Source organism: Triplophysa rosa, linkage group LG1 (genome assembly GCF_024868665.1).
Source record: "Triplophysa rosa linkage group LG1, Trosa_1v2, whole genome shotgun sequence".
NCBI lineage: Eukaryota > Metazoa > Chordata > Actinopteri > Cypriniformes > Nemacheilidae > Triplophysa > Triplophysa rosa.
The window spans coordinates 8,151,496-8,177,998 of record NC_079890.1 but is presented as its reverse complement, the minus strand read 5'-3'; the positions used below and the strand labels follow the sequence as shown (position 1 = coordinate 8,177,998).

The following is a 26,503-nucleotide window of genomic DNA, read 5'->3' as shown; positions in this document are numbered from 1 at the left end:
AATTACTAGCCCCCCTTCATTTAACTCATTTTGCTACCTTCATTTGCAAGAAAAACAGATCTGAGTCTTCTCTTATAATGTCCGATGAGGTTGAAGAACACATGACAAGTGATCTTAGACTATTCCTCCATACAGAATTTCTCCAGATCCTTCAAATGTTGGTGCTGCCTCTTCTTCAGTTCATCCCACTCATTTTCTATAGTGTTCAGGTCAGGGAATTGGAATGGCTATGGCAGGATCTTGATTTTGTGATCAGTGAGTCATTTTTTTGTTGATTTGGATGTTTGTTTTGAACCAATGTGCTGATGGAAGATCTAACCGCAACCCATTATACGATTTTTAGCAGAGCAAGTCAATTTATGATTTTTTTATCTGTTGGTATTTAATATAATCCATGATGCCATGTATCTGAACAAGATGTACAGAACCTCTGGTATAAAATTAGGTCCAGAACAATGAAGTTCCTCATTTCATATGGCCATAGAACCCAGTCCTGGTTGAAGTTCCAGTATGGCAAATTAATATGGTGGAGTTTATTTTTGCATGAGAGCAGAAGATTTGTTTCATGAACAGTGTCCCAAACTACTTGTGGTGATGGAGGTGCTGTTTTCCTTTATTTTTATTAAATGCTTTCTGACCCCAAAATTAAACTCATTTCTGCAATTCTCCCTCTGTGATCTTTGGAGAGTCTTTGGCCACTCAAATTCTTCTCCTCACTGTGCATTAAGATAATATAGATACAAATTCTCTTTCAAGCAGATTTGCAACATCTCCAGTCGATTAAAACTTCTTGCTCATTGCCCCGATGTTGGAAATTAGAATTTTTATTGTTTTAATTCTTTCTTTAAAGTTTCTTTCTATTTTGTGTAGCTCAAAAATCTTTTGTTGCCCATCAGAACTATATTCTTTGGTTTTACCCATTGTGATGAATGATTAAGGGGGTTTGGGCTTTGTGTTAATTAATATTTATTCTCCTGTGCAAAAAGAAGTAATGACTGGACAACATCATGTTTCTAGTCACCTTGGTGTGCTAAGAAAATGTAAAAATCAATGAAAATATACTTGAGAGATGTTTCACTCGTAAAATTTCTGGTGGGGCTAATTGTGGCCTGAGTGTATTACAGAAAAACATTTATTTTATAATGTGATTTCCCCCCACTTTCAATTGTTTAATTTCAATGAAACATTGGATTTTTGTGATTTTTTTTAATAAAAGATCAAAAGGAGAAACAATGCAGATTTATTTTCACAGCATTCTTTGCTCATATTTACCAAGGGGCCTAATATTTTTGTCCCCAACTGTATATAATAATCTGTATTTATATGTATCTTTTTATATATTTCTATTCTGTGTTAGTGTTATTTGTATGCACCATGGGAAAGTAACGCAATTTCAATCCTCTATATGCATGTACTGTACATGTAGCAGAATTTGACAATAAAGCAGACTTTGACTTTTGACTGAGTCTTAACTGTAATACTACTTTTGGCTAATTCCAGCATTATGGATGTGACAATTGCAGTCAAAACTTGAAGTTTAAATTCCCAGAAAATTAATTTGTTACCAATATATTGAACCATCTGTTTATATTTTTCTACAGCCCTAACAATAGAGTGCAGACATCAGAAAAAAATCAGTATATGCAAGAGTTTTCTGTTTAAAAAAAAGGAAAAAATAATGCATTATGGACGTGACAAAAAAAGACACACGTTTTTGGGAGACAGCAAGCTTTGTTGAAATTCTGTGAATTAAAATGCACAAACCAAAAGCAATAACATGCAACAAATGGAGAAGGGATGGCTCTTTATATAACATGAAATATTGATTTTGTTTTAATAAATGTGTTTGCATTCATAAGGAAAAAACAATGTTACGCCCGTGACATATCTCTGTTACGGTCGTGACAGCTCTGAAACCGGCACTTACCCGACTATGGAAAATCATGAACAAATGCTTTACAACCACAATCAGAGACTTCAAATGGATATCGGATGTTGTCCTCCGAGATATCAGTAGATTCGGCTGCAAAATTCATCAACTTCATACAAAACAGCCACACTTCAAATTATATGGTTTCACATATTATTAATGAGTGGCGGCGTTTGCGCAGATAATCTCGCGTTCATTGTACTTTCAAAGATCTGCTATAGAGGCGCGCGAATATGCTCGCCTTTTTAAAGATGCGCATGCGGCGCGTTTAGATATGCTCGCTTTCTGTGTAGGCCCTACTTTTAAAGATGCGCATGCGGCGCGTTTAGAGCACGAATATGCTCGCTTTCTGTGTACTTTTAAAGATGCGCATGTGGCGTGTTTAGAGCGCGAATATGCTCGCTTTCTGTGTACTTTTAAAGATGCGCATGTGGCGTGTCTAGAGCACGAATATGCTCGCTTTCTGTGTACTTTTAAAGATGCGCATGCGGCGCGTTTGGAGCGCGGATATCGCATTCAGTGACTGAGCACTGAGACGCGACATTAAGCGGGTTTCCATCACTCTGGTTTTATTCGCATTTTGAAGTTTCGCATCAGAAACGAGTGAAGTCGTCAGAAGTCGTCAAAGTATTTCTGTAATTGCCTCTTAGAACTATCACGACTGTGTTTCCCAAACAGCAGGCATCCACAAAAGCACCGCATTTAATGTGTTTCGTAATCGTCTGCTTGCGCAAGTATTATGAAAATTATTATATTCAGTGACTTCTCTTACTTTTCTTACTGATATTTAGTGGCAGTTTATTAGGAAGTGACGGTTGACTAGTTGGATGGAAACGGTGCTTATTCGCAAATGTTTTATGCATGCGATATTCCAATTTTGCGCATTAACTAAATTCGCAATTTTGGATGGAAACCCGGCTAGTGTCTCTCAGGACACGGGCAAGAAAGCGAGGGAAAATGCATCAACTAGAGAGGCTTGCCTTTTAAGGTAGGACGTAAACAATCAGATGAACGCTATTCGAATGCTGCAAGCACAATAACAGTGTGGCGATCTGTATATCCCTATGATATCGACGTTCTCATAATTTGTTATTAATTGTGTTAGTAATTTATAAAATATTATAGGACAAAATAATTTGTAGGATACAAATATTATGATATTTAAAACAGATCACAACATGTCATCTGCGTCTGTGATACATGATTCACTATTACGTGCTTAAAACTGTCACGCCCGTAACAAATTATTATGGTTGTTCAGAGCAAATAAGTGAGATGAATTGTTGTTTAAAATCATCAACATACATATTTGGCTTTGTATATTAAGTTTCAAGTTATTTGTATTTGTAATTATTACATGACATAAACTTAAACTTTAAAACGTTATGGACGTGACACAGCAGTGAGGCGTTGTGACATCCTAATTATAGCCATTATAAATTCACAAGGCAGTAATAGTAAGACAGAGTGAGTGTATTAATTTTTCAGACATGCCTTCATCTTTCTGCAAAATGCCTTTTTTAAACATAAAGTACAAAAAGGGGAGCCTTTGATCCCTCTTCAGAAAGCATGAAAAATGGTTGGTGGAAAATGTAATTTTGGCATTGTTGTATACCTGATGTGGGTGGGAAATCAAGGCAATTTTCTTAAAATGTTTATTGAAGTACATTAATACAATATAAAGCAGGCCTAAATGGACAAATTAAAAATGATTTTGTTCTTTTAGTAGAAACTTTATTTTTTCATGGTAAGGTTGACATTTTCATGGAATTGCTCTTTTGTTAAAACAGCAGATGCTAAAAACATGTGACATCAGAGCTTTATTATGGTTACCTCTGTGTCAATCATCACAATGCTGGTGAGTGGTGTTGCATACACACAGACATAATAATTTTAGGCATTCACTTCCATATTTAAATGCACTTGTCACTTCTTGAACTTTACATTGTGTACGTGGACAACGATCTGCGTGATTGTTTGTGGTATTTAGAACAATTTTTAAACCTGGTAGTGTGTGATTCTCAGTCATGTAGTGTGTGATGCCAAGTTTTTCTCTGCAAACGTAAAAAAAATCTGCAAGTGTGTGATGCCTAGTTTTTTTTAATCGGTTCAATTTTAAAAGTTGTGTACTGTGTTCCAGCCTTAAAGTGATATTTCAGAGGCAAAACAAAATTCCCCCATGTTTTACTCACCCTCAAGGCATCCTAACTGAATATGACTTTCTTCTTGAAGAATAATGCAGTAGGAGTCTGCATCATTTTTCTTCCAAGCGGTAGAATGGGAGTGAATGGGGGGCAATTTTTTGAAGCTCCAAAAAGTGTATCCATCCATCAAAGAACTGCTCAACACGGCTCCGTGGCCTTAACAAAGGTGTTCTGAAGCGAACCGATGCGTTTGTTTAAGAGAAATATCCAAATTGAGAGCGAATGTCTAACTTTCGTTATCCCTCGGCTGCGCGTAAACCTGAGGCTTGTTTTTCCGGCAACAAGCCTCTGGTTCACGCACAGCCGAGGGATAACGGAAGCTACACATTAAGGTTAAACGGCTGTCAATATGGATATTTCTCCTAAACAAACGCATCGATTTGCTTCAGAAGACCTTTGTTAAGACCACGGAGCCGTGTCGAGCAGTTCTTTGATGGAAGGATGCACTTTGTGAATTTACTGACTAAAAGCAACATTGAAATATCAAAATAACTGAGGTGGCCAATCAAATAAAAGGAAGTGGGAATTACTGGTTACAGAGCCGAGCAGTGACCAATCAAATCAAAGAAAACAGAGCTACTGTCACGTCTTCAGCTGTAGTTCAACAAGACGCTTCAGTTTTAAAGTTCAAAAAGTGTAGTGCAACACACAACATACTGTAAGTGACTAAACATTCAATATTTGACAACGGTTTAGTGTTCAATGCTAGAAATGTCGAACAACCGACAGTATCGACTGATGCAAAAGACAAAATGCTGATTTAGATGAAAAATATGTCATTTATAATTATCTGTCAATTAAGAGTTTAATTTGGGATAAGGTTAAGAATAATTGTCTGCATATTGTAAATTAATTTAATGGTTATCAAGTAAATACACTAAATAAATAAATAAAAAGATTAAATCATCCTCAAGGGACGTGTGGCTTTAAAAGGGTGTTTATAGGTTGTGGTTAAAATAAAAATGCAAAGAGTTAAATGCATTGAACAATAAATTCTACAACCTTTATATGATTAGTCCCTGTATGGTCTGTGCTATAAATTTAAAAGGACAGTTCACCTAAAATTCAACAATCACAATACACTTGTCATGCAAGGTTTATATTTTTATGACATTCCTTAATCCCCAAAACAACTACAACTAATAGAATTGTTAGATTTAAAGAGTGCGTGCAAATAATCAAACATTGACAATAGTCGATCGTATTGGGGGCACAGGGGGACCCCCAAATAAAATTTTGCTTAGTAAAGGCTTGGGCCGGCCCTGCGTGGTATTCTAACTCCGACTGCATTATTATCATATATCATGTCATATACAGTCAGGATGCCTTGAGGTTGAGTAAAACATTGGGAAATTTTGTTTTGACTCTGAAATTTCGCATTAAGAGGGCTTATTCAGCTTCATTCATAAACATTGCTGCAACACATGGTGCACCACATAAAATGTGTAGAAAAGTGAGAATGCATAACTGAAGCAACAATGAGAAAAGAGCATTTTTACTTTACGAGGTTACTTAAAGGGATAGTTCATCCAAAAATGAAACTTCTGTCAACATTTAGTTAGTCTCTCTCTTGTCATTGCAAACCTGTATGACTTTATTTTTTCTGTAGAACACAAAAGAAGATATTTTGCAAAATGTTGGTAACCGAACAACAGCTGTACCCATTGACTTGCATTAGGTTTGTGTCCGTACAATAGTCAATGGGTACCGTCGTTGTTCGGTTACCAACATTCTGAGTAAACTATGACTTTTTTTGGGTGAACTACCCCTTTAAATGTAAAAGGTAACTTTAAGGTAGCTCAAGTAATGAACAGATTTCTGTGGTGCTCAACTTACTCTTGCATCACTGATGCAGCCTCTGCCCAAGCTCCCAAAGCCTCCTGAACATTTCTGTGCCTGTAATGGTATCCTGCCAGATACATGAAAGGGTAGATGTGCTCGTTGTTGTAATATTTTTTAGCAGAGTCGACAGCCTGAAATAAACAAAGAGACAAATTATGCTGCTGCTCTATTAAAATCCCAGAAGAGGTTCTATTTGTTTCTGAATTAAACCATGTTTAGCCCATGCTTTCCTGCTAATACCTCTAAACCCAGACTTTGTATATCTAAAAAAATATTATTTTTTCATGTGAATTTTATAATTGTAAAATAATAATTTGTTTATAAGGACTTTCTTAAGTTACATTAGCCTCTATGTCTTTATATTGTCAAGATCACTGAAGAAACACCTTTAGTTTAAAATATATTTTACAGATTCTGTTCTTAACACAGTGATGGCCAAAATATTTAGAAAATGGTTTTAAGTCAGTTATTTCTATATTTTTCTGTAGTGTGTCTGTAGAAAGTATCAGTTTACATTTCCAAACATTCATTTAGCCATTGACTGTAATAATCCAATGAGATTTTCGTTTGCACAAGGAGTCTGACAACAGTCAGTGCTCCACACAAGAGATCTGATCTCATCATCATCCAGTTTGTCTGGAATGACATGAAGAAACAGAATAAACTGAGACAGACTAAATCCAGAAGAACTGTGGCAACATCTCCAGGATGCTTTAAGACATTTTCTTTAGCTATTGGCCACCACTGTTTGTGCAACATTTTAACAGTACAGATTAGGGAAAGTGTAATTACACAAAAGTAAAAAGGTTATTATAAAGTATTAGAAATATAACATGCTCAGCTATGTACATATATTTAAATGTTAGTTTAATCAACCGGTTTTTAATAAGTTATAAGCAAAATTATTTCAATGAATGCAAAGAAAGAAAATGGTAACACTTTACAATAAGGTGCTATTTGTAAACAATTAGTTAATGCATTAGCTAACATGAACTAGTGCTGGGCGATATACTGGTTCATACCGAATACCGGTGTGTATTTTTGTTATGATATAAATTTTTAATATGCCGCATTACCGGTGTATGTCGCTTAAACAACTTGCGGAACGCGGCGCAGCGTGACACTGTTTCAGTGGGGCCCCTTTTCACTGTTGCACTGTGACCGGCCATTCACACAGAATGCGTCTTTGTATACCACGGCACTACTTTATCATAATTTTTCTATATAAACATGCGCTAAACAGAGGCGTTTGGATGTTTGCGTGCATCTCGCGCATGAGCGGTAACGTTACATATTTCTTTCCCGTCGCAATGGTAGCGCGCAACTCACGGCTGAACAGCAGCACAAGTGTTACAATTGCAAGTTCGCATTACGTTATGTTAAATATACTCACGAACAAACATTTTCAAAAAACGATCGTGTTCCCCTCATATCTGCTCAATATAAGCATATAATATGATGTATTTTTAGTTTCAACTGTTTCTCTATATGCTATGATGAGAAATAAGGGTCAGTAGAGGAAGGAGAATTGACAGCGTGATGCGATCACTTTCCTCTCACGTATCTAATTTAAGCCTTTGTTTTATGATTAAAAATATGATTTCAGGAAATCATGAAGCCATTGTGACTATGTAAAACACAACAGACATCACATGCATGTTTTAATGGTATAATTGTTACTATTTTGTTTTCAACTATTCATTTTTTGGTGGATGCTCCTAACTCTTGAAGCTGGGAGCACCAGTGCTTCCAAGGAAAAAAAGTTCATTTCGAGCCCTGTTCTCTATTTATTTTCTTAAATATTATGTATGCAAGTTACCTTCGCATGCTATTCAGCTGTTAAAGAAGTCTAAACATTGCAGTTATTATAGGGGATTCTGTCACTGTCACCATGACAGTATAAAAGGGCATTTTAAGTCAATCAACAGCACTATTTCCTCTCTCAATCAGTAAAGACAGGTGGTTAAAAAAATACCGCCATGTACCGGGAAACCGGTATAAATCTGGAAAACACCGTTATATACATTTTTGGTCATACTGCCCGGCACTAACATGAATGAACAATTAACAATACTTCTAAAGCATTTATTAAACTTAGCTTATGTTAAAGTGCACATTACATTATAAATGTGGACGACGTTAAAATTCTTCAGCAGATTGAAGAAATTTCGGATCATTATCTAGTCAAAGTCAACTTTATTTATATTTACAATTTTGATTGATACAAAGCAGCTGTACATAAAACATATCGACTATAAGTAAAACATTTAAAGCACACATTTAAGATAAGGGAGAGAGAAACACAGTTCAAATATTAAACAGACTATGTATATGTAATATTAAGTAAAACTTTAAAATAAATTAATAAATAAATTATCTAGCATTGTCTTTGCTTCACTTGCCTATGGCTGCAAATGAAACTCCATGTTACAAATATGGTAGAACAATAACTTCAACTACCAAAGATTAATTTCTCGATAATCTGCCTGAATTGTCTCAATTCCCTAGCATGAGTAATAACGTAGAAGATCTTGATGATACCACCAAAAATTTTAACTCCACCTTCTCCGAAACACTAGACACAGTTGCTCCTCTGCGCTTAAAGAAGATTAAAGATAGCAGCCCAACACCGTGGTATAATGAACACACTCAGTCTCTAAAGAAAGCAGCCCAAAAAATGGAGCACAGCTTTAAGAAAACCAAATTAGAAGTATTTCGTACAGCATGGAAGGATAGAATTCGAAAATACAGAAAAAGCTCTAAAAACGTCTAGATCTGCCTACATTTCATCGCTAATGGCGTCTTTACACAGGGGAGTTAAGGCGTCTCTGTGGCGGATAAAATTTCTGTGTAAAGACTCATGCGGCTCAGGATCAGTGTAAATGAAGGTGCAATAAAGCCGCTCTAAACTACGTCATTGTCATGTCAACAGAAAGCGAGAGAGTGAAGATGAAGCCAAAAACACAGCAACATTTGTTATAGGCTATTAATAACTGTAGCGTATTTCGAGGAACCTATGATTTTAACCACAGTAACATACGTATAATTAATTGTGACTAACCATTAATTATTTTATACACTTTAACCTGATGCAGCAGAGCTAATAACAGCGACAAACTAAAATGTACTCGTCCAGCGAGTGATCAGCAGGTCGTATATCAACTCTAAGAAATATTACTCCCCTGGCCTGGAAAAACAATATTCTTACTGTAGTACAGTACCACTTCAGAAATCTTAACGAAATCAAGCAGTTTAAGTGACCTTGATATGTGATAAATAAACACAGAAACAATTCGAGCGTGGATACACATGCGGTTTATTTATCCACACTACGGGGGAACTAAAACCAACTACTAACAAAGACCAAACATTAACAAACAAACATAAAAACGTAAATGCAGTAAAGAATGAAAGAAACAGACAAAACAAAGAGTGGCAGTATTAAATCAGCTATTCGCATCTGCATAAACCATCAAGGACAATCTCCTTATTTAAAAGGGGCAAAGCTTATTCGCAACTGGTTAGCAATAGTTCAGATACTTGCATTGGCTTCTTTGTTTCTCGGGACACGTGCTGGCGCGCGTATCAAAGGGTCCTGATGCGTTCAGAGCGGGCCGTGAGTTTGTTGATTTAGCTTGAAGCAAAACTGCCTGAAGAAAGCTGTCTCTGAGGAGAGGCAGGTCTCGAGAGCGCGAACGCACCCAGGAGCGCGAACGCACCCAAGCTAACGAACATACACAAAAGAGCAAGCTTTCCTGCGTGTTCAGGTGTTTTAACACAGAGGGTGTCACGCCCCTCCAAGGTGGGCGATCCAATGTGATGAGATAGTTTTGGGCGCGAAAACATGTTTCTTTGTCCGGCACACTAACTCATTTGCATTTGGTCGCCTGGGAGTTTGGAGCAGTAGATAGTCTTAGAATAAAATAAAGTGAACATGGTATAAAAATACATTACTGTGCTATACACCATATTCTAAGAAAGGAAATGTGGCAAGGTGGGCATGGTTCAGCGAAGTCTGCAGCGGGAGAGAGAGTGAGGAGATGAGCGGTGAGGGAGTGGCGCTCGCACAAATAATGAACACCTGTGCCTTGTTCCAGTAACTGGCGTGGAGAGGCTTAAAAGCAGCAAGGCAGAGACAGTCGGGAAGAGAGACCGGAGCTGACGGCTGGTGGCGAGTGACTTTGAACGAGTGAGCGGAGGACTGAGAGCGGGAGGCTCTGACCACAAGAAAGACTGTTCGTCCACGGAAGTGGCGGTGTTTGATTTAGGCGCGTACAGCGCTTGTGTAATTTCTTTATAATAAAATTCATAGTCGTCAGCTCTACTCTGATTCCAGCCTCTTCCTTCCTGTTCCCTTGAAGTCTTGTTACACTGGTGCCGAAACCCGGGATGGAAGGAAGTAGGAGCGCCGCGACCGGGGGATCTGGTCCATCTGGTTCGCCGTTTGCGGAGGTGATTTCTTCACTCGCGGTCCCCCATCAGGAACAACATAGAGCGTTGCTGCAGCTCCGGGAGGACCAGGATGTACGTTTCCAGGCGGTCCTCCTGGCTCAGCAAGAGGACCGCGTGTCGTTCCGGAGCTGGGTGCACCGGGAGGTTCGGACGGGGCCTCGCGCCGACCTGGTCCTCCAGAAAATGGGCCCACAGGATGATCCCGAGGCCTTTCTCGGACTCTTTGAGCGGGTAGCGGTCGCGAGGGGTTGGCCGGAGGATCAGTGGGCCCTACACCTCATACCGCTCCTTTCTGGAGAGGCCCAGGTGGCGGCGCAGCAGTTACCTCCGGAGAATCTCCTGGTGTACGCTGAGCTGAAGAAGGCCATCTTGCAGAGGGTCGGCCGGAGCCCTGAGGAGTATCGCCAGCGATACCAATCGCTGGGGTTGGCGGAAACCGGCCGACCCTACCTGCTAGCTCAGCAGCTCCGGGACTCCTGCCGCAAATGGCTGATGGCCGGAGATAGCGACGTCGCGAGCATCGTGGATAAGGTGGTACTGGAGCAGTTCACGACCTGTCTGCCCCAGAGAACAGAGGCCTGGGTCCAGTGCCACCATCCGACGTCACTGGACTCGGCCATCCAGCTGGCGGAAGACCACCTGGTTGCGTGCCCTGGAATCGGGGAAATTTTACCAGCGGTCTCTCTCCCCACACCCGCAGCCCGGCCGATACCAGCACCACGGACCCGACCACCGATCCCGCCGAGGGGTGGGCCCCGGAATCTACGCGACCGGACCGACGGAGGGGGAACCTTGGCCGGCAGGTCCGCCGCGCTGGAGACGAGCAGCCACCCCTACACCATGCCCTAAAACCCGCCTGCCTCTTCCTCCCCACGCCAGTTAGCGAGCCCACTCCCTGCCATTGGGGTGGCGGGAAAGCCTGGGCCGGCTTGTTGGCGCTGCGGGGACCCGGACCATTTCATAGATCACTGCCCGGTGATGGATGTGGGGACCATGATCCGGGTCCCCAACGAGCCACGAGCTGCCCCTGGTCCGGCTGGCCTGTACCAAATACCCGTGAGTATTGGGGGGGTACATACCAGGCTTTGGTGGATTCAGGTTGCAACCAGACCTCCATCCACCAAAGCCTGGTTCGTCTCGGGGCAAGGGGTAAAAGCCGCGAGGTTAAGGTGCGGTGTGTGTTCACGGGGATGTGGTGAAATACCCTTTGTTGAGGTTGCCCATTAAATTCAGGGGGAAAAGCATAGTGTAGAGGTGGCGGTTAATCCTCACCTCCGGCATCCGCTAATTTTGGGGACGAATTGGCAGCTTTTCCCTAAATTACTGAGGTTATTGTGTGCGGATGCCTCTTGGTCAACGAAGCACGGTAGGGGAGGCTGTGTGCATGTGGGCAGTGTGGTGCCGTGTCCGTCGGAGCCGAACTCCGGGGAGGCGCGCGAGATTGAGAGGGTGGTACTCTCAGATCGCGATGACTTTCCCCTCGAGCAGGCTCAGGATGCGATGCTGAAAAGGGCATTTGAGCAGGTTGCATCCATCGACGGACAGCCGGTCCAGCCCACACGTGCACTCTCCTACCCATATTTTGCTATAAGAAAGAATCGGTTATATCGAGTGACCCAAGACACCCAGACAAAAGAAGATATAACCCAGTTGTTGATTCCGAAAAGCCGTCGGGAAATGCTTTTCCAGGCGGCTCATAGTAACCCAATGGCAGATCACTTAGGGCAGGGTAATACACTGAGTCGCCTCATTCTTTTGGCCGGGCATTCACAACAACGTGCGCAGGTGGTGCGCGCGTCTTGCCGCGAATGTCAGTTGGTAAACCCACCGGCCACCCCAAAAGCGCCTTTGCGCCCTCTTCTGTTGATGCAGGTCCCCTTCGAGAGAATTGGCATGGACCTCATTGGGCCATTAGAGCGATCTGCATGGGGGTATCGCTTCGCATTGGTTCTGGTGGACTATGCAACGCGATATCCCGAAGCAGTGCCACTCCGCAGCATTTCCGCGAAAAGTGTTGCGGACGCCCTGTTTCGGATCATCTCCCGGGTGGGGATCCCCCGCGAGATCCTCACCGATCAAGGCACGGCGTTCATGTCACGTACATTACACAAACTGTACGAATTACTGGGCATTAAATCGATTCGCACCAGCGTCTTCCACCCACAGACCGACGGACTGTCTAAAGTCCGCCCTAAAGACTTCAGATTTTGGATATCAGCATAGTAGTGATGAATTTAGGAACTATTTCACAAATAAAATTGATGGTATTAGAGAAACAACCAGAGGCTACACTAGCTGATCAAACAACTAACTACACCTCCCCTAAGGAGCAATTGCAATTATTTTCTACCGTAGATCACGGTGAACTGTCTTAATTCATTAGATCATCTAAATCAACAAGATGCATGCTAGACCCTATACCTACAAATCTACTGAAAGAGATGCTCCCAGAAATTATAGATCCTCTTCTTGGAATTATTAACTCATCTCTGACACTAGGATATGTGCCTAAAGCATATAAGGTGGCTGTTATAAGACCCCTTGTCAACAAAAAAAAACGCTGGCAACAAAAGTGAGTACACCCCAAAGTGAAAATGTCCAAATTGGGCCCAAAGTATCAATATTTTGTGTGGTCACCATTATTTTCCAGCACTGCCTTAACCCTCTTGGGCATGGAGTTCACCAGAGCTTCACAGGTTGCCACTGGAGTCCTCTTCCAGTGCTCCATGACAACATCACAGAGCTGGTGGATGTTAGAGATCTTGCGCTCCTCCACCTTCCGTTTGAGGATGCCCCACAGATGCTCAATAGGGTTTAGGTCTGGAGACATGCTTGGCCAGTCCATCACCTTTACGCTCAGATTCTTTTGGGGTCATTATCATGTTGGAATACTGCCCTGTGGCCCAGTCTCCAAAGGGAGGGGATCATGCTCTGCTTCAGTATGTCACAGTACATGTTGGCATTCATGGTTCCCTCAATGAACTGTAGCTCCCCAGTGCCGGCAGCACTCATGCAGCCTCAGACCATGACACTCCCACCACCATGCTTGACTGTAGGCAAGACACACTTGTCTTTGTACTCCTCACCTGGTTGCCACCACACACGCTTGACACCGTCTGAGCCAAATAAGTTTATATTGGTCTCATCAGACCACAGGACATGGTTCCAGTAATCCATGTCCTTAGTCTGCTTGTCTTCAGGAAACTATTTGCGGGCTTTCTTGTGCATCATCTTTAGAAGAGGCTTCCTTCTGGGACGACAGCCATGCAGACCAATTTGATGCAGTGTGCGGCATATGGTCTGAGCACTGACAGGCTGACCCCCCACCCCTTCAACCTCTGCAGCAATGCTGGCAGCACTCATACATCTATTTCCCAAAGACAACCTCTGGCCATGTTGAACTTCCAGTGACCAGTATGAGAGAGTGAGAGCGATAACACCAAATTTAACAAACCTGCTGCCCATTCACACCTGAGACCTTGTAACACTAATGAACCACATGACACCGNTAGAAGAGGCTTCCTTCTGGGACGACAGCCATGCAGACCAATTTGATGCAGTGTGCGGCATATGGTCTGAGCACTGACAGGCTGACCCCCCACCCATTTCAATCTCTGCAGCAATGCTGGCAGCACTCATACGCCTATTTCCCAAAGACAACTTCTGGATATGCCGCTGAGCATGTGCACTCAACTTCTTTGGTCGACCATGGCGAGGCCTGTTCTGAGTTGAACCTGTCCTGTTAAACCACTGTATGGTCTTGGCCACCGTCCTGCAGCTCAGTTTCAGGGTCTTGGCAATCTTCTTATAGCCTAGGCCATCTTTATGTAGAGCAACAATTCTTTTTTTTCAGATCCTCAGAGCGTTCTTTGCCATGAGGTGCCATGTTGAACTTCCAGTGACCAGTATGAGAGAGTGAGAGCGATAACACCAAATTTAACACACCTACCCCCCATTCACACCTGAGACCTTGTAACGCTAAAGAATCACATGACACCGGGGAGGGAAAATGGCTAGTTGGAGAGTACTCACTTTTGTTGCCAGCGGTTTAGACATTAATGGCTGTGTGTTGAGTTATTTTGAGGGGACAGCAAATTTACACTGTTATACAAGCTGTACACTCACTACTTTACATTGTAGCAAAGTTTCATTTCTTCACTGTTGTCACATGAAAAGATATAATAAAATATTAACAAAAATGTGAGGGGTGTACTCACTTCTGTGAGATACTGTACAAATTGAACAGGAGCGGAGCAAGAATTGAGCCCTGTGGAATACCACATGTCATGGATGTCTACTCAGATGTCGGGTTGCCTATGTTCACATAGTAACCCCCTCCCTTTAAGGTATGACCTGAACCATTTAAGGACCAGCCCAGAAAGCCCTAACCAGTTTTCCAGCCTATGTAGGAATATTGTGTGATCTACCGTGTCAAAGGCAGTACTGAGATCTAGTAATACCAGAACTGATATCTTGCCTAAATCAGAATTTAATTGAATATCATTAATTATCTTTATGAGCACTGTCTCTGTGCTGTGATGCTGACGGAAACCAGACTGATAATTATCCAGGTATAGCCATTTGAGTTTAAGAATTTGGTCAGAACCTTTTCAATGATCTTGCCTATAAAAGGAAGATTTTAAATTGGTCTGTAGTTAGACAGTAAGATTTTGTCTGGATTGCTCTTTTTTAGTAGAGGCTTGTCAACTGCAGTTTTTAGGGTCTCTGGGAAAGTTCCTGAAAGCAGTGAGGTATTTACTATTTTTAGGAGATCTGCTTCTAAACAGTTAAACACTCTTTTGAAAAAAGATGTGGGGATTGTGCCAAGGATGCATGTTGAGGCTTTAAGATGCTGTACTATTTCCTTCAAGGTTTTGTGATCAATTGTCTGAAACTCAGATAAAGTTATTAATTTAATAATAGGTATGTACAGTAAATTTGGTAATGGATGGTTATTGCATTCGGTGCAATGCATGATGCATTATAGTCCATGAAACTGCAGTGCATGGTAAAAAGAAGTGTGAGCTTGTGGAGTGTATCCGTTTTTGATATTGAGCAGTCTAATAGCCTGAGGAAAAAAGCTCAGCCTATCACTGTCGTGTCATCGGCGAATTTCACAATGACGTTAGAGCTGTGTGTGGCAATGCAATCGTGTATAGGGAGTAGAGGACTGGGCTTAGGACACATCCCTGGGGAGCACCGGTGTTGAGTCAGTGGGGAGGAAATATTGTTTCCTATTCTGGCAACTTGACGTCTGCCTGACAGGAAGTCCCGAATCCAGTCACACAGGGTTCCGTTTAAATCCAGAGCCTGGAGCTTCAAACCAAGTTTGGTCTGCACTATGGTATTGAATGCTGAGCTGTAATCTACAAACAGCATTCTTACATATGCGTTCTTGTTGTCAAGGTGGGAGAGAGCAGTGTGTAGTGTGAAGGCGATGAAATGCAAACTGTAGAGGGTCTAATGAGGCAGGCAGCACAGAGCAGATGTAGTCTCTGATCAGCTTCTCAAAACACTTGCTGAAGATAGGTGTTAAAGCTACAGGGCGCCAGTCATTCAAGCATGTGATTTTAGCCTGCTTTGGGATGGGCACAATGGTGGACATTTTAAAGCATGAGGGGACCACAGACATAGAGAGGGAGAGATTAAAATTGTCTGTAAAAACTCCAGCTAAATGGTCAGCACACGCTCTTAGTACACGGCCTGGGATGCCATCTGAGCAAGCTGACAAAATATATGCTTTACATCCCAGACATGAGCACGATCGGTCATTTTCTAAAAAAAAAAAAAATGTATATGCGTTATAATGACCGATAGTTTCACTAGATAAGTACCTTATTCATCGTCTGGTATCGTTGAAAGCCCTTTGAAGCTGCACTGAAACTGTCATTTTGACCTTCAACCTTTTGGAGTCCATTATAGTCCACTATATGGAGAAAAATACTGGAATGTTTTCATCAAAAACATTCATTTCTTTTCGACAAGAAACAAATACAGTACATAAACATCTTGGATGACATGGGGGTGAGTAAATAATCATAAAAAAATATTTAGAAAGTGAACTACTCCATTAAGAATGATAAAAATTTAATATGCAGTTATTTGTTTGTCTTTATAAAGTAAAACGCGCGTCTCGCCGCTGCCACGGTTCCTCTGACTCCGATAATCACCGCCTTTCACCTTAACCACTCCTCAAGCTCCAGCTGGCTCACTGTGGCCCAAGGTTTTCGTCGGCCAAAAAACCCTGGCCGTTGGCCCCGAGTAAGCCCCGGCGAGGCACGCTTAGGCTCCAGAAGTGACTGTGGAAACACGAATGGACCTGGCACGCACTAGAACGCCCGCTTGTTGCTCGATAGTGGAAATGGGCTTATGAGGACAAAAAGGCAAAGCTAAAAATAAATTAATTAAAATGAAATAATCGTTCAGATAAATATTCAATTAATGGTGATTTTTATTTTAGGTCTAATTGTCCAGCCCTTGTAAAACAATACCAACAGTTATAATATATATATTATATATATGATATTAAGTGTCAGTGTTACCAGTAACGAGGATCTAAATAACCTATTTTAATATAGTACCTATTTTAACATGATGCAAGAAGCTGTTCACGTGTTGCGTCTTTTTTTGTGCTGTCGTCTGGCACCCCTCTGGTCATTTTGTGCCCTAGGCAACTAGGCAACCTGGTGCTATATAGAGACTCTGAATACAATAAACCAAATGAATACACTGAAATTACATTAAACAGTTTGAGATGTCATTTGAGAGGTCATAAAAAACAAATAAAATAATTTCTTTAAAAGCAGAGGCTTTGTTCTCTCACATTCTCTCATTTATTATTTTCACGTAAATTCATATTAGAAAATATTCGGGGGGCCATCAATATTTGGCAGATTCCATGTGGCCCTACACTGCGTTCCAAATTATTATGCAAATGATATCTTTCTCTGGTTTGCCTAATTTGTCGATGCAAATGACAGTCAGTATAATTTTCAAGTAATCAACAGTTAGGGTACATTTGGAATTTTATTGAACAAACCTCCCACTGACAACAGTATTTATTTAAAAAATGAAAAACTCAAAATGCACTGTTCCAAATTATTATGCACAACAGAGTTTGAAAACATTTCATAGGTTGTAAAAAACTGAAAATGGTCATTTGTTGAATTTGCAGCATTAGGTGGTCATATTTACTGAAATCAAAAGCTATTTCAATCAAAAACATCCTAACAGGGCAAGTTACATGTTAACATAGGACCCCTTCTTTGATATCACCTTCACAATTCTTGCATCCATTGAACTTGTGAGTTTTTGGATAGTTTCTGATTGAATTTCTTTGCAGGATGTCAGAATAGCCTCCCAGAGCTGCTGTTTTGATGCTAACTGCCTCCCACCATCATAGATCTTTCGCTTGAGGATGCTCCAAAGGTTCTCAATAGGGTTGAGGTCAGGGGAGGATGGTGGCCACACCATGAGTTTCTCTCCTTTTATGCCCATAGCAGCCAATGACACAGAGGTATTCTTTGCAGCATGAGATGGTGCATTGTCATGCATGAAGATGATTTTGCTACGGAAGGCATGGTTCTTCTTTTTGTACCATGGAAGAAAGTGCTCAGTCAGAAACTCTACATACCTTGCAGAGTTCATTTTCACACCTTCAGGGACCCTAAAGGGGCCCACCAGCTGTCTCCCCATGATTCCAGCCCAAAACATGACTCCGCCACCTCCTTGCTGACGTCGCAGCCTTGTTGGGACATGGTGGCCATCCACCAACCATCCACTACTCCATCCATCTGGACCATCCAGGGTTGCACGGCACTCATCAGTAAACAAGACTGTTTGAAAATTAGTCTTCATGTATGTGTGGGCCCACTGCAACCGTTTCTGCTTGTGAGCATTGGTTAGGGGTGGCCGAATAGTAGGTTTATGCACAACTGCAAGCATCTGGAGGATCCTACACCTTGAGGTTTTCGGGACTCCCGAGGCACCAGCAGCTTCAAATACCTGTTTGCTGCTTTGTAATGGCATTTTAGCAGCTGCTCTCTTAATCCGATGAATTTGTCTGGAAGAAACCTTCCTCATTCTGCCTTTATCTGCACGAACCCTTCTGTGCTCTGAATCAGCCACAAATCTCTTCACAGTACGATGATCTCGCTTAAGTTTTCGTGAAATATCTAATGTTTTCATACCTTGTCCAAGACATTGCACTATTTGACGCTTTTCGGCAGCAGACAGATCCTTTTTCTTTCCCATATTGCTTGAAACCTGTGGCCTGCTTAATAATGTGGAACGTCCTTCTTAAGTAGTTTTCCTTTAATTGGGCTCACCTGGCAAACTACTTATCACAGGTGTCTGAGATTGATTTCAGTGATCCAAAGAGCACTGAGACACAATACAATCCATAAGTTTAATTGAACAATATAAAATTAAATGTTTACGACACTTAAATCCAATTTGCATAATAATTTGGAACGCAGTGTAGACATGACTTTAAAATGAATTAAAATGAATTATATTATATCATATAATTATATATCACATATATTTAAAAAAAAGTAAATCATAAAAAAACTTAGTCTTGAGAAATTTAGCGAGATTTCCTGCGTTCACAGTAGGCCTTTTTCACACTTCCGTGTTTTTGACTTTGTTTTGACTTTGATCGCAGGGTAAACGATGTTCCGGTTACAGCACTATACAAGTCTAACAAAAGTGTCTGGATTAAAGGGATACTTCACCCAAATATTTACTCACCTTTGAGTTGTTCCAAATCTGTATAAATGTCTTTGTTATGATGAACACAGAGACAGATTTTGCGCCCCATAGTAGGAAAAATTACTTTATCACAGAGGTTGCACTAGACTTTTTCATTGGCTCGTAAAAAATCCGCCATAATCTATTTTTACCCGTATGGTGCAAGGTGATATTACGTGCTAATTATTATGTTTGTAACGTCATTACTTTATTTTAATTCCCAATAAAGCCAAAGTCGTTAACATATTTAATGTTTCTGTTATCAGACATAAAATAATAATTACAGACAAATGTTTATGTTCATATGTCCAATCAGTAACAATGACAGTGCTTGTACACTGTAAGGAATGGACAATTTGTCCAAACATCCATACCACTAGATGTTACCCCTTCCACCTCCATTGACTGATCACATCCTCTCACTCTTCACACACTTCTTGTTTTAGTATTTAAGACATGCCTGTTCCATTTACCAATGGCTAAGTATTGTCAGTTTACTGCGTACTGAGCGTCTCACTGTTCTTGCCATAGTTCATGTCCATGTCCACGTTTCTTGTTATGACCATTGTGCCTGGTTTACTGGATTACTCTTTTGGATTACCCTCTTGTTTTGTCGTTTGGTTGGACTGTCACATGGATTTTGGATTTACCTGCCTGCCCTTGACTATGATTTGCCTGCTGTCGTGGATTGTTTGCCGATTGGCTTTTAATAAACAACCTGCACTTGGATTCTCTACTCTCTGCAGTGTCTTGTTCTTCACATACACGCTGTTTTGTAATCATTCATTCATTCACTTACATGTAACTTTAAGATGCTGTTAGGTCATGAATGGAGAAGACGCAGAGAGGCATTTCTCACCTCACTGAAACTCAAGGTTTATCCAAAATGACGCTAGTTGCTATCGCTCTCTGAAGGAAAAAAGTATGTAAACACCGCACCACTGGTTTGTGCGCGCCTGTGTGTATATGAGAGCACGTGACGCGGGGGTGTGATTGAGTGACAGATGCATGCTTTGCAGAATCAGATCCAGAAACAATGCCACAAACAATGTTAGCGATCCCGGTGTTATTTTCAAAAGTGCAAAAAGATTTTCAGTTCAAAAAGGGGAATTACAAACTGCTCTAATTGTAATCCGTCAAAATGACGGACGGCCTTCAGATTTTTCCATCACTGGTATAAAAAATCCATCAATGACGGAGAACTTTCAGTTAACTTGACCTCTGCTTTTTCGGGGTTTTTTTGTTCTGTTGAACACAAAAGAAAATATTTTGAAGAATGTAGGACAGCAAACAGTTCTGGGGAACTTTTGACTACCATTGTATTTTTTCCTACTATGGTAGTCAATGGGGGGCAAAATCTGTCTGGTTATAAGCATTCTTCCAAATATCTTTCTCTGTGTTCATCAGAACAAAGAAATTTATACAGATTTGGAACTACTCTAAGGTGAGTAAATGATGACAGAATTTCCATTTTTGGGTGAAGTATCCCTTTAAATGTATTCGTATAAATAATGTAAACACGCTTAATACCTTATTGTCACCTGTGTAAAGTTAAGATCTTAATTTAAAAATACCCCGCAGCTACTGAACTGCATAATAATAAATCAAGTGATGATGTTCTCGGTGTCATTTTATTCTTTATGTCTGTCTGGTTTGGCCCTGCATTATATCGATAAAATAAACTACAGTAAAGGCAGCGCATCACCCAGTCCCTCCTGTCAGACTTTTGGTGAGGCCCGGCCTTCACACACTTTCATTAAAATATCATCATTTGTGTTCAGCACAACAAAGAAATGTATACAGGTTTGTAACAAATGAAGGGTGAGCAAATGATGACAAAATTTTCAATTTTGGGTAAACTATTGCTTTAAAGGTAAAACATTTTAAATTTCATAATTGTTGTCACACCCTTAGGTTGGTCCAAAGGGTAAATGTTCATTATTGAACATTATATCTGATAGCTGTGCTAAAATGACCCTGAATGAGCTTTTGTCTCATATTTATTTAGTTATGCAATCATGCAAGCGCAATATCGTAGCAGTGCTAGTTTTGTCCAGAAAACTACGAGTGCACATGTCATGTTGATTTTATACAACAGTTAATTAAATAAGAAATTAATTTTAAGATATGAAGAGGTTGGTTCCAAAATGAGATAACTCGGTTTAAAAAAAAATCTAAAATCATGTTTTTTATTATGTTATCATGTTTTTATTGTGTTTTATTGTGTTAGTTGGCTGTATTTTTTGAGTTATTATGTCTTAAATCAAAACAAACCAACTGCAATTTAATTGATAATAATTGGAATGCACAACAGAAAACATGATCTTTTAAACTGAGTTCTCATTTTGGAACCAAACTCTTCATATTTTATAGCATGGATTAAAGTTCTCCATCGCTACGATGGATTTCCATTAATTGCAGCGAGTCTACGACGGATTTCCGTCAATTGTAGGGTTCTAAGTGTTGGTCTAGGATTTGTCTGCGTCTGCACTATATGAGGATATGAGCACATGAACTTCATCTCCAGAGTTGCTAAGAGTTTATTTTACCAGCATTGTACTGTTTGAAAGAAGCTATCGTCAAAAAACATATTAAAGGGGACATTTATTGAAAATCTGACTTTTTCAATGTTTAAGTGTTATAATCGGGTGTCTGGTGCATCTACCAACTCAGAAAACGTGAAAAATGACAATCCAGTAACTTTGTTTACGTGAGCCTATCTCTGCAAGCCTGTGAGAAAACGAGCCGTTCAGATTTCGCTCGCTTTCTGATGTAGATAGTCGTTCTTATTATAATATTACCACCCCTTTTTCTGAACGTTTGCCACCAGACTTGAATGAGGCAAAGCTGCAAATAAAGACATTGTAAGTACCGTTATTTTTTAAGTAAGACCTCAGGGACCTGTGGCAACTTAAAAGTAGGTAAAACGTCATTGTCAAACGTTTGTCCGTTCATGCAAAGAAAGCAATGTGTATGGCTTGTAAACACGCAACGGGATTGTCCTATGTAGTGTTGTCAAAAGTACCGGTACTTCGGGTCCAAGTCGGTACCTAAAAATAAAAAAGTTGTCGGTACCTAATTTTCATAAGACCCGGTACCACCGACGTACCGGGTCAACCGGGTACTGATGCTCTGTCTGACAGGTTGTCAGTCGGAAACGTTTTATAGACGCAATAAGACATGATGAGCGGATAAGCGCGGCTCCGATCCACAAGAGATGAGCACAGAAATACTTCAGATTAAAGTCATATCACGAAGAAAACGAACAGAGTTTTGTGGTGAAACGAGGAAGCATCCGGATTTAAGTTAACAAGTTCAAGCGGTAAATTTCAAATTCTGTTCGCGTTTGCATTATGAATGTTGTAGCATATGTTAAGTTAAAGGTTACGTTAAAATAACCGTCCCTGTTTGCGTGTTAATTTGTTAGCGCCAATGCTAATCCAGTCAAGTGTCCTTATTAACCATTTAATGCTTTTATAACTGTAATGTGGTAAAATAAATGGGAGGACAGGATGGGGTTTACAGTACCTGTTTTATTTAGGCCTATCTGAAATCTATGTGCTAGAAAACTAGCATACTAACTGTATGACTAGCAATGTGTATGTCTTGGATAGATAGCACTATTAGGTTTAAAAAACCACATTTAAACTAAATAAAAATCTATCTGTTGCATTTATTATACAGTTCCCTTAATATAAGTAATCTTGTGTAAATGCAGTATAAAAACTGAGGTTTGTTCTAATATTTGCATATGCATGTTTGTTCAGTCAGTTGACTTACTGAAGTTTATTCTATTTGTCTTATACAGCAGCAGACTGAGGAGGATGTTCATCAGAATGAAAGACCCCAGTGAGCACACAACAGTTTCAGCAACAATTAACTTATACGTCATGTATACAAAATGGCATTGCTTTTTATACATTTATATTAACAATGAGCTTGATTAATAAAATTGTGTTTCAATTAGCATGTACTGGTGTTTTGCTTTGGTACCGAAATTGGTACCGAGAACCGTGGAATTTTACTGGTATTGGTACCGACTACTGAAATTTTGGTACCGTGACAACACTAGTCCTATGTAACACTACTTTCACTTAGAGAAAACGCGATGCTTTTCCCTTGAGTATCTTCACTTATAGAAAGCAGTGTGTTTGGTTTTCTAAATACACAACTGGTTTGTCATCCTTTCGCATATGGATAACGTGATGCGTTTGTTAGGAGTCTGTTCGCTTATAGACATACCTGTCAACACTCCTCTTAGAAATGACGTTCTATTAACAAAGTTCGGGAGAAGCCGGAGCATATAATCAAACTCAGCTGGTTCGCTGTCAGCAACACAACATCTACCATATCAGCTCTAGCGAGCCTTCTCATAAATAGACCAGAAATCTTACCTGTGTAATCTCTACAAGTAATTCAACATCCCTCCACCTCCCCGGCTCCTCTCCCCGAACTCGCTTTCTACAGCAGGACCCCTGGGGGTGAGCTCTGGGACCGTTCGGGCCGTTTCCGAGCTCGGTGCACTCGCCCCTATCAGAAGCCCACTCCCTGGACAGCACGCCAAATACGCATACCTTACCTACCCCTGCTATCATTATTGCTATCAAAATCTCCCGTTTTTCACACCCTTCTTCCGCCACCCTCCCGTTTTGTTATTTCACCCGTGAAACACCGGGACGCGATAGCGGGTCACAACCAGTTTGTCATGTGTAATTTTGCATGTAGAAAACATGACGCCTTTGTTAGGAGTCTGTTCGCTTATAGAAAACAATGTGTTTGGTGTTTAAAGACGGAAACAGCGTTTCTCAATCGCTTTATGTGACCCTTATTTTGTCGATGGAAGCACAGGCTCACAGCCCTGGCTGAGTTTTGGGGGTGGAGACTAGCAGCTCATTTGCACTTAAAGAGACACACCAAAACAGCGCGTTTCTCCTCACATGCAAAACTGGGTAATTAGGGCATGGTATAATAAAAGATCTGTGGTGTATTTTGAGGTGAAACTTCACAGACACATTCTGTGGACCCCTAAGATTTATATTACATTTGTGTAAAAGTAGAAAGAAACCTCTCCTTTAACTCGGGTGTCTTTCCGACAAGTCGTCAAAATAAAAGTCCTGTTAAACTGAACACTCAAGACGAAAAAATACTGTAGTGTACTATAGTATTTGCTATGGAAAATTGTAGTGCCCTTGTCAATTGATAAACTAGAGTAAACACATAGTATACTATAATAAAGTTCAAAAACACTATAGTATCTAGGAATTTTACTGCAGTTTACTATAGTAAATACTGTAATATACTACAGTAATTCATGCGGACAAATATACCACTGTTGTATAGTAAAAAATGAAAAGCACATTAATTAGAAATATTAAATCAAATTTAGGTAAACAAAAAACTTATATGACCTTAATTTATCCATCTGTATGTAACAATGCCATTTGTCAGTTACCTGCCTATTCATTTGATGAACTGCACTTGCACATTTTTTAATGATGACAACAGACGTTTTATACTTGTGCTACGACTAGTGTTGTAGTACTCGAGACCGGTCTTGGTCTCGAGTCCGGTCTCAAGACCATTTTGTGATGGTCTTGGTCTTGTCTCGGTCTCAACTGTCTTTGGTCTCCGTCTTGGTCTCAGACTTAGTGGTCTCTGGATTTTTTTCAAGACCGGTCAAGACCACAACTGTGGGAATTACAATAAAATGATGGTGCATTGTCAAATTTAAGTGTTAACATTATTAATGTGATCGGATGTAAAACTTTAATGCCCGATTTCACACACAAGGCTTAAAACTAGTCCCAGGCTACAATAAAAGTTTGAGCTGTTTTAATTGAAAATAAATAGCCCTGACATATCTTAAAATATGTCGTTGCCATTGTTTTGTCTCAAGATGCACACCAGCAGTATTTTTATCCAAGGCATTTTAATAAAAGTCACTTCACTTATTTATCTTAAATAACTAAGGCATAGTCCTGGCTTAAGCTAAGCCTTGACTGTTGTGCCGGTAAGAGATGAATGGGGGATTGTCCTAGAAGAAATCTGTCAACAAAATGAATACAAAGGTCCACAATATCCAAGATGTGATTGCAAAAAAGCTACTTGTATTAGATCTTGTTTCTTTATATTATAAAGTCTGACGTGATCTGAAAACGTGATATTTTGCTACTGAATAGTAGATAAGAACGCTTAGAACGCATGATTCTGTAATTATGACTTTTTAGTGTTATGTGGATCTTTTAGATGAATTTTAGGAGTACTGGTCTTGACTCGGTCTCGGCCTGCCTTGGTCTTGTCTTGGTCTCGGCCCCTCAACGTCTTGGTCATGTCTTGGTCTCAACACCCTCTGGTCTTGGTCTTGTCTTGGTCTCAACACCCTCTGGTCTTGGTCTTGGTCTCAGTTTAGGTGGTCTCAACTACAACACTAGCTATGACTGTTTGGCCTGTGCTACAAAACCTCTGTAACACCAGTGCTATGTAAAAGTTAACGTACAGCCCTGCCACTAATAATATTTACTGCTTGCCTTTGTTCTATAGCAATCACGGAGAGTATAACCAACTTCAGACACTAGGTAAAAGGCTTAGAAGCAAACTTGAGCACTCAGAATCCGAAACAATTATACTGACACTTAATATGAAATTATATATTTTTAAGTAATTTTTGTACTTGGACAAGTGAATGACAAATGTACTTGTTCGAAGGACAACCACATGACAACGCTTAATGTCAAGCCCTGAAAACCATGCACTGAAATTATGTAGATGGTTGATTATTTGTCAAGGTAAGTAAAATGTTTTCATAGATTAAAAATAGCTTTTAAAATACGCAAACTGGCAATATGAAAGCGATTTAAAATATCTCCCCTTTAAAACACTATTGGTATTGACTATTTAAATAAAGTGTCGGTTAAATGAATATGACTTGGCCTTATAAGAAATTCAGTCAGAAGACATTTTTTCACTTTAATCCATGTTTATAGACATCATTGCCTGTTTTCCTAACTTTTGAACAAAAATATTACCTAGAAAGCCTCAGGAGAAGTGTCTCTGATTTCGTTTCTAAATTAATACGTTTCTTGATCAATTGGGTGAATCGATTAATTAGTAGCTCATTCAGTCTTTTACTGCATTCCTAAACGAATTCAGTGAATCTAATGAATTAATGACATTTACCGCCACCTATTGGCAGTTTTTAATTCTTCAAAGAATTTTAACAGTATTAAAATATAGTTAAATAACAACAATTGTAATAAATTGGTGGTAGTTTGCCCCTCACCAAAAATTCTGATTATTCTTACCATTCTCACTTCTTTGGGGAAAA

At 40.2% G+C, this 26,503-nt stretch overlaps 1 protein-coding gene across 4 annotated transcripts in view; it reads right to left on the bottom strand.

The window, feature by feature from the left end:
- The window catches only part of men1 (multiple endocrine neoplasia I), a 119,926-nt gene that overhangs the window by 13,126 nt on the left and 80,297 nt on the right, over window positions 1-26,503 (bottom strand). For all 4 annotated transcript variants that reach the window (XM_057340072.1, XM_057340080.1, XM_057340097.1 and 1 more), the window contains one exon: window positions 5,971-6,107. In XM_057340072.1, the coding sequence (XP_057196055.1) occupies window positions 5,971-6,107 (137 nt within the window). The remainder of the gene's footprint in view (window positions 1-5,970; window positions 6,108-26,503) is intronic.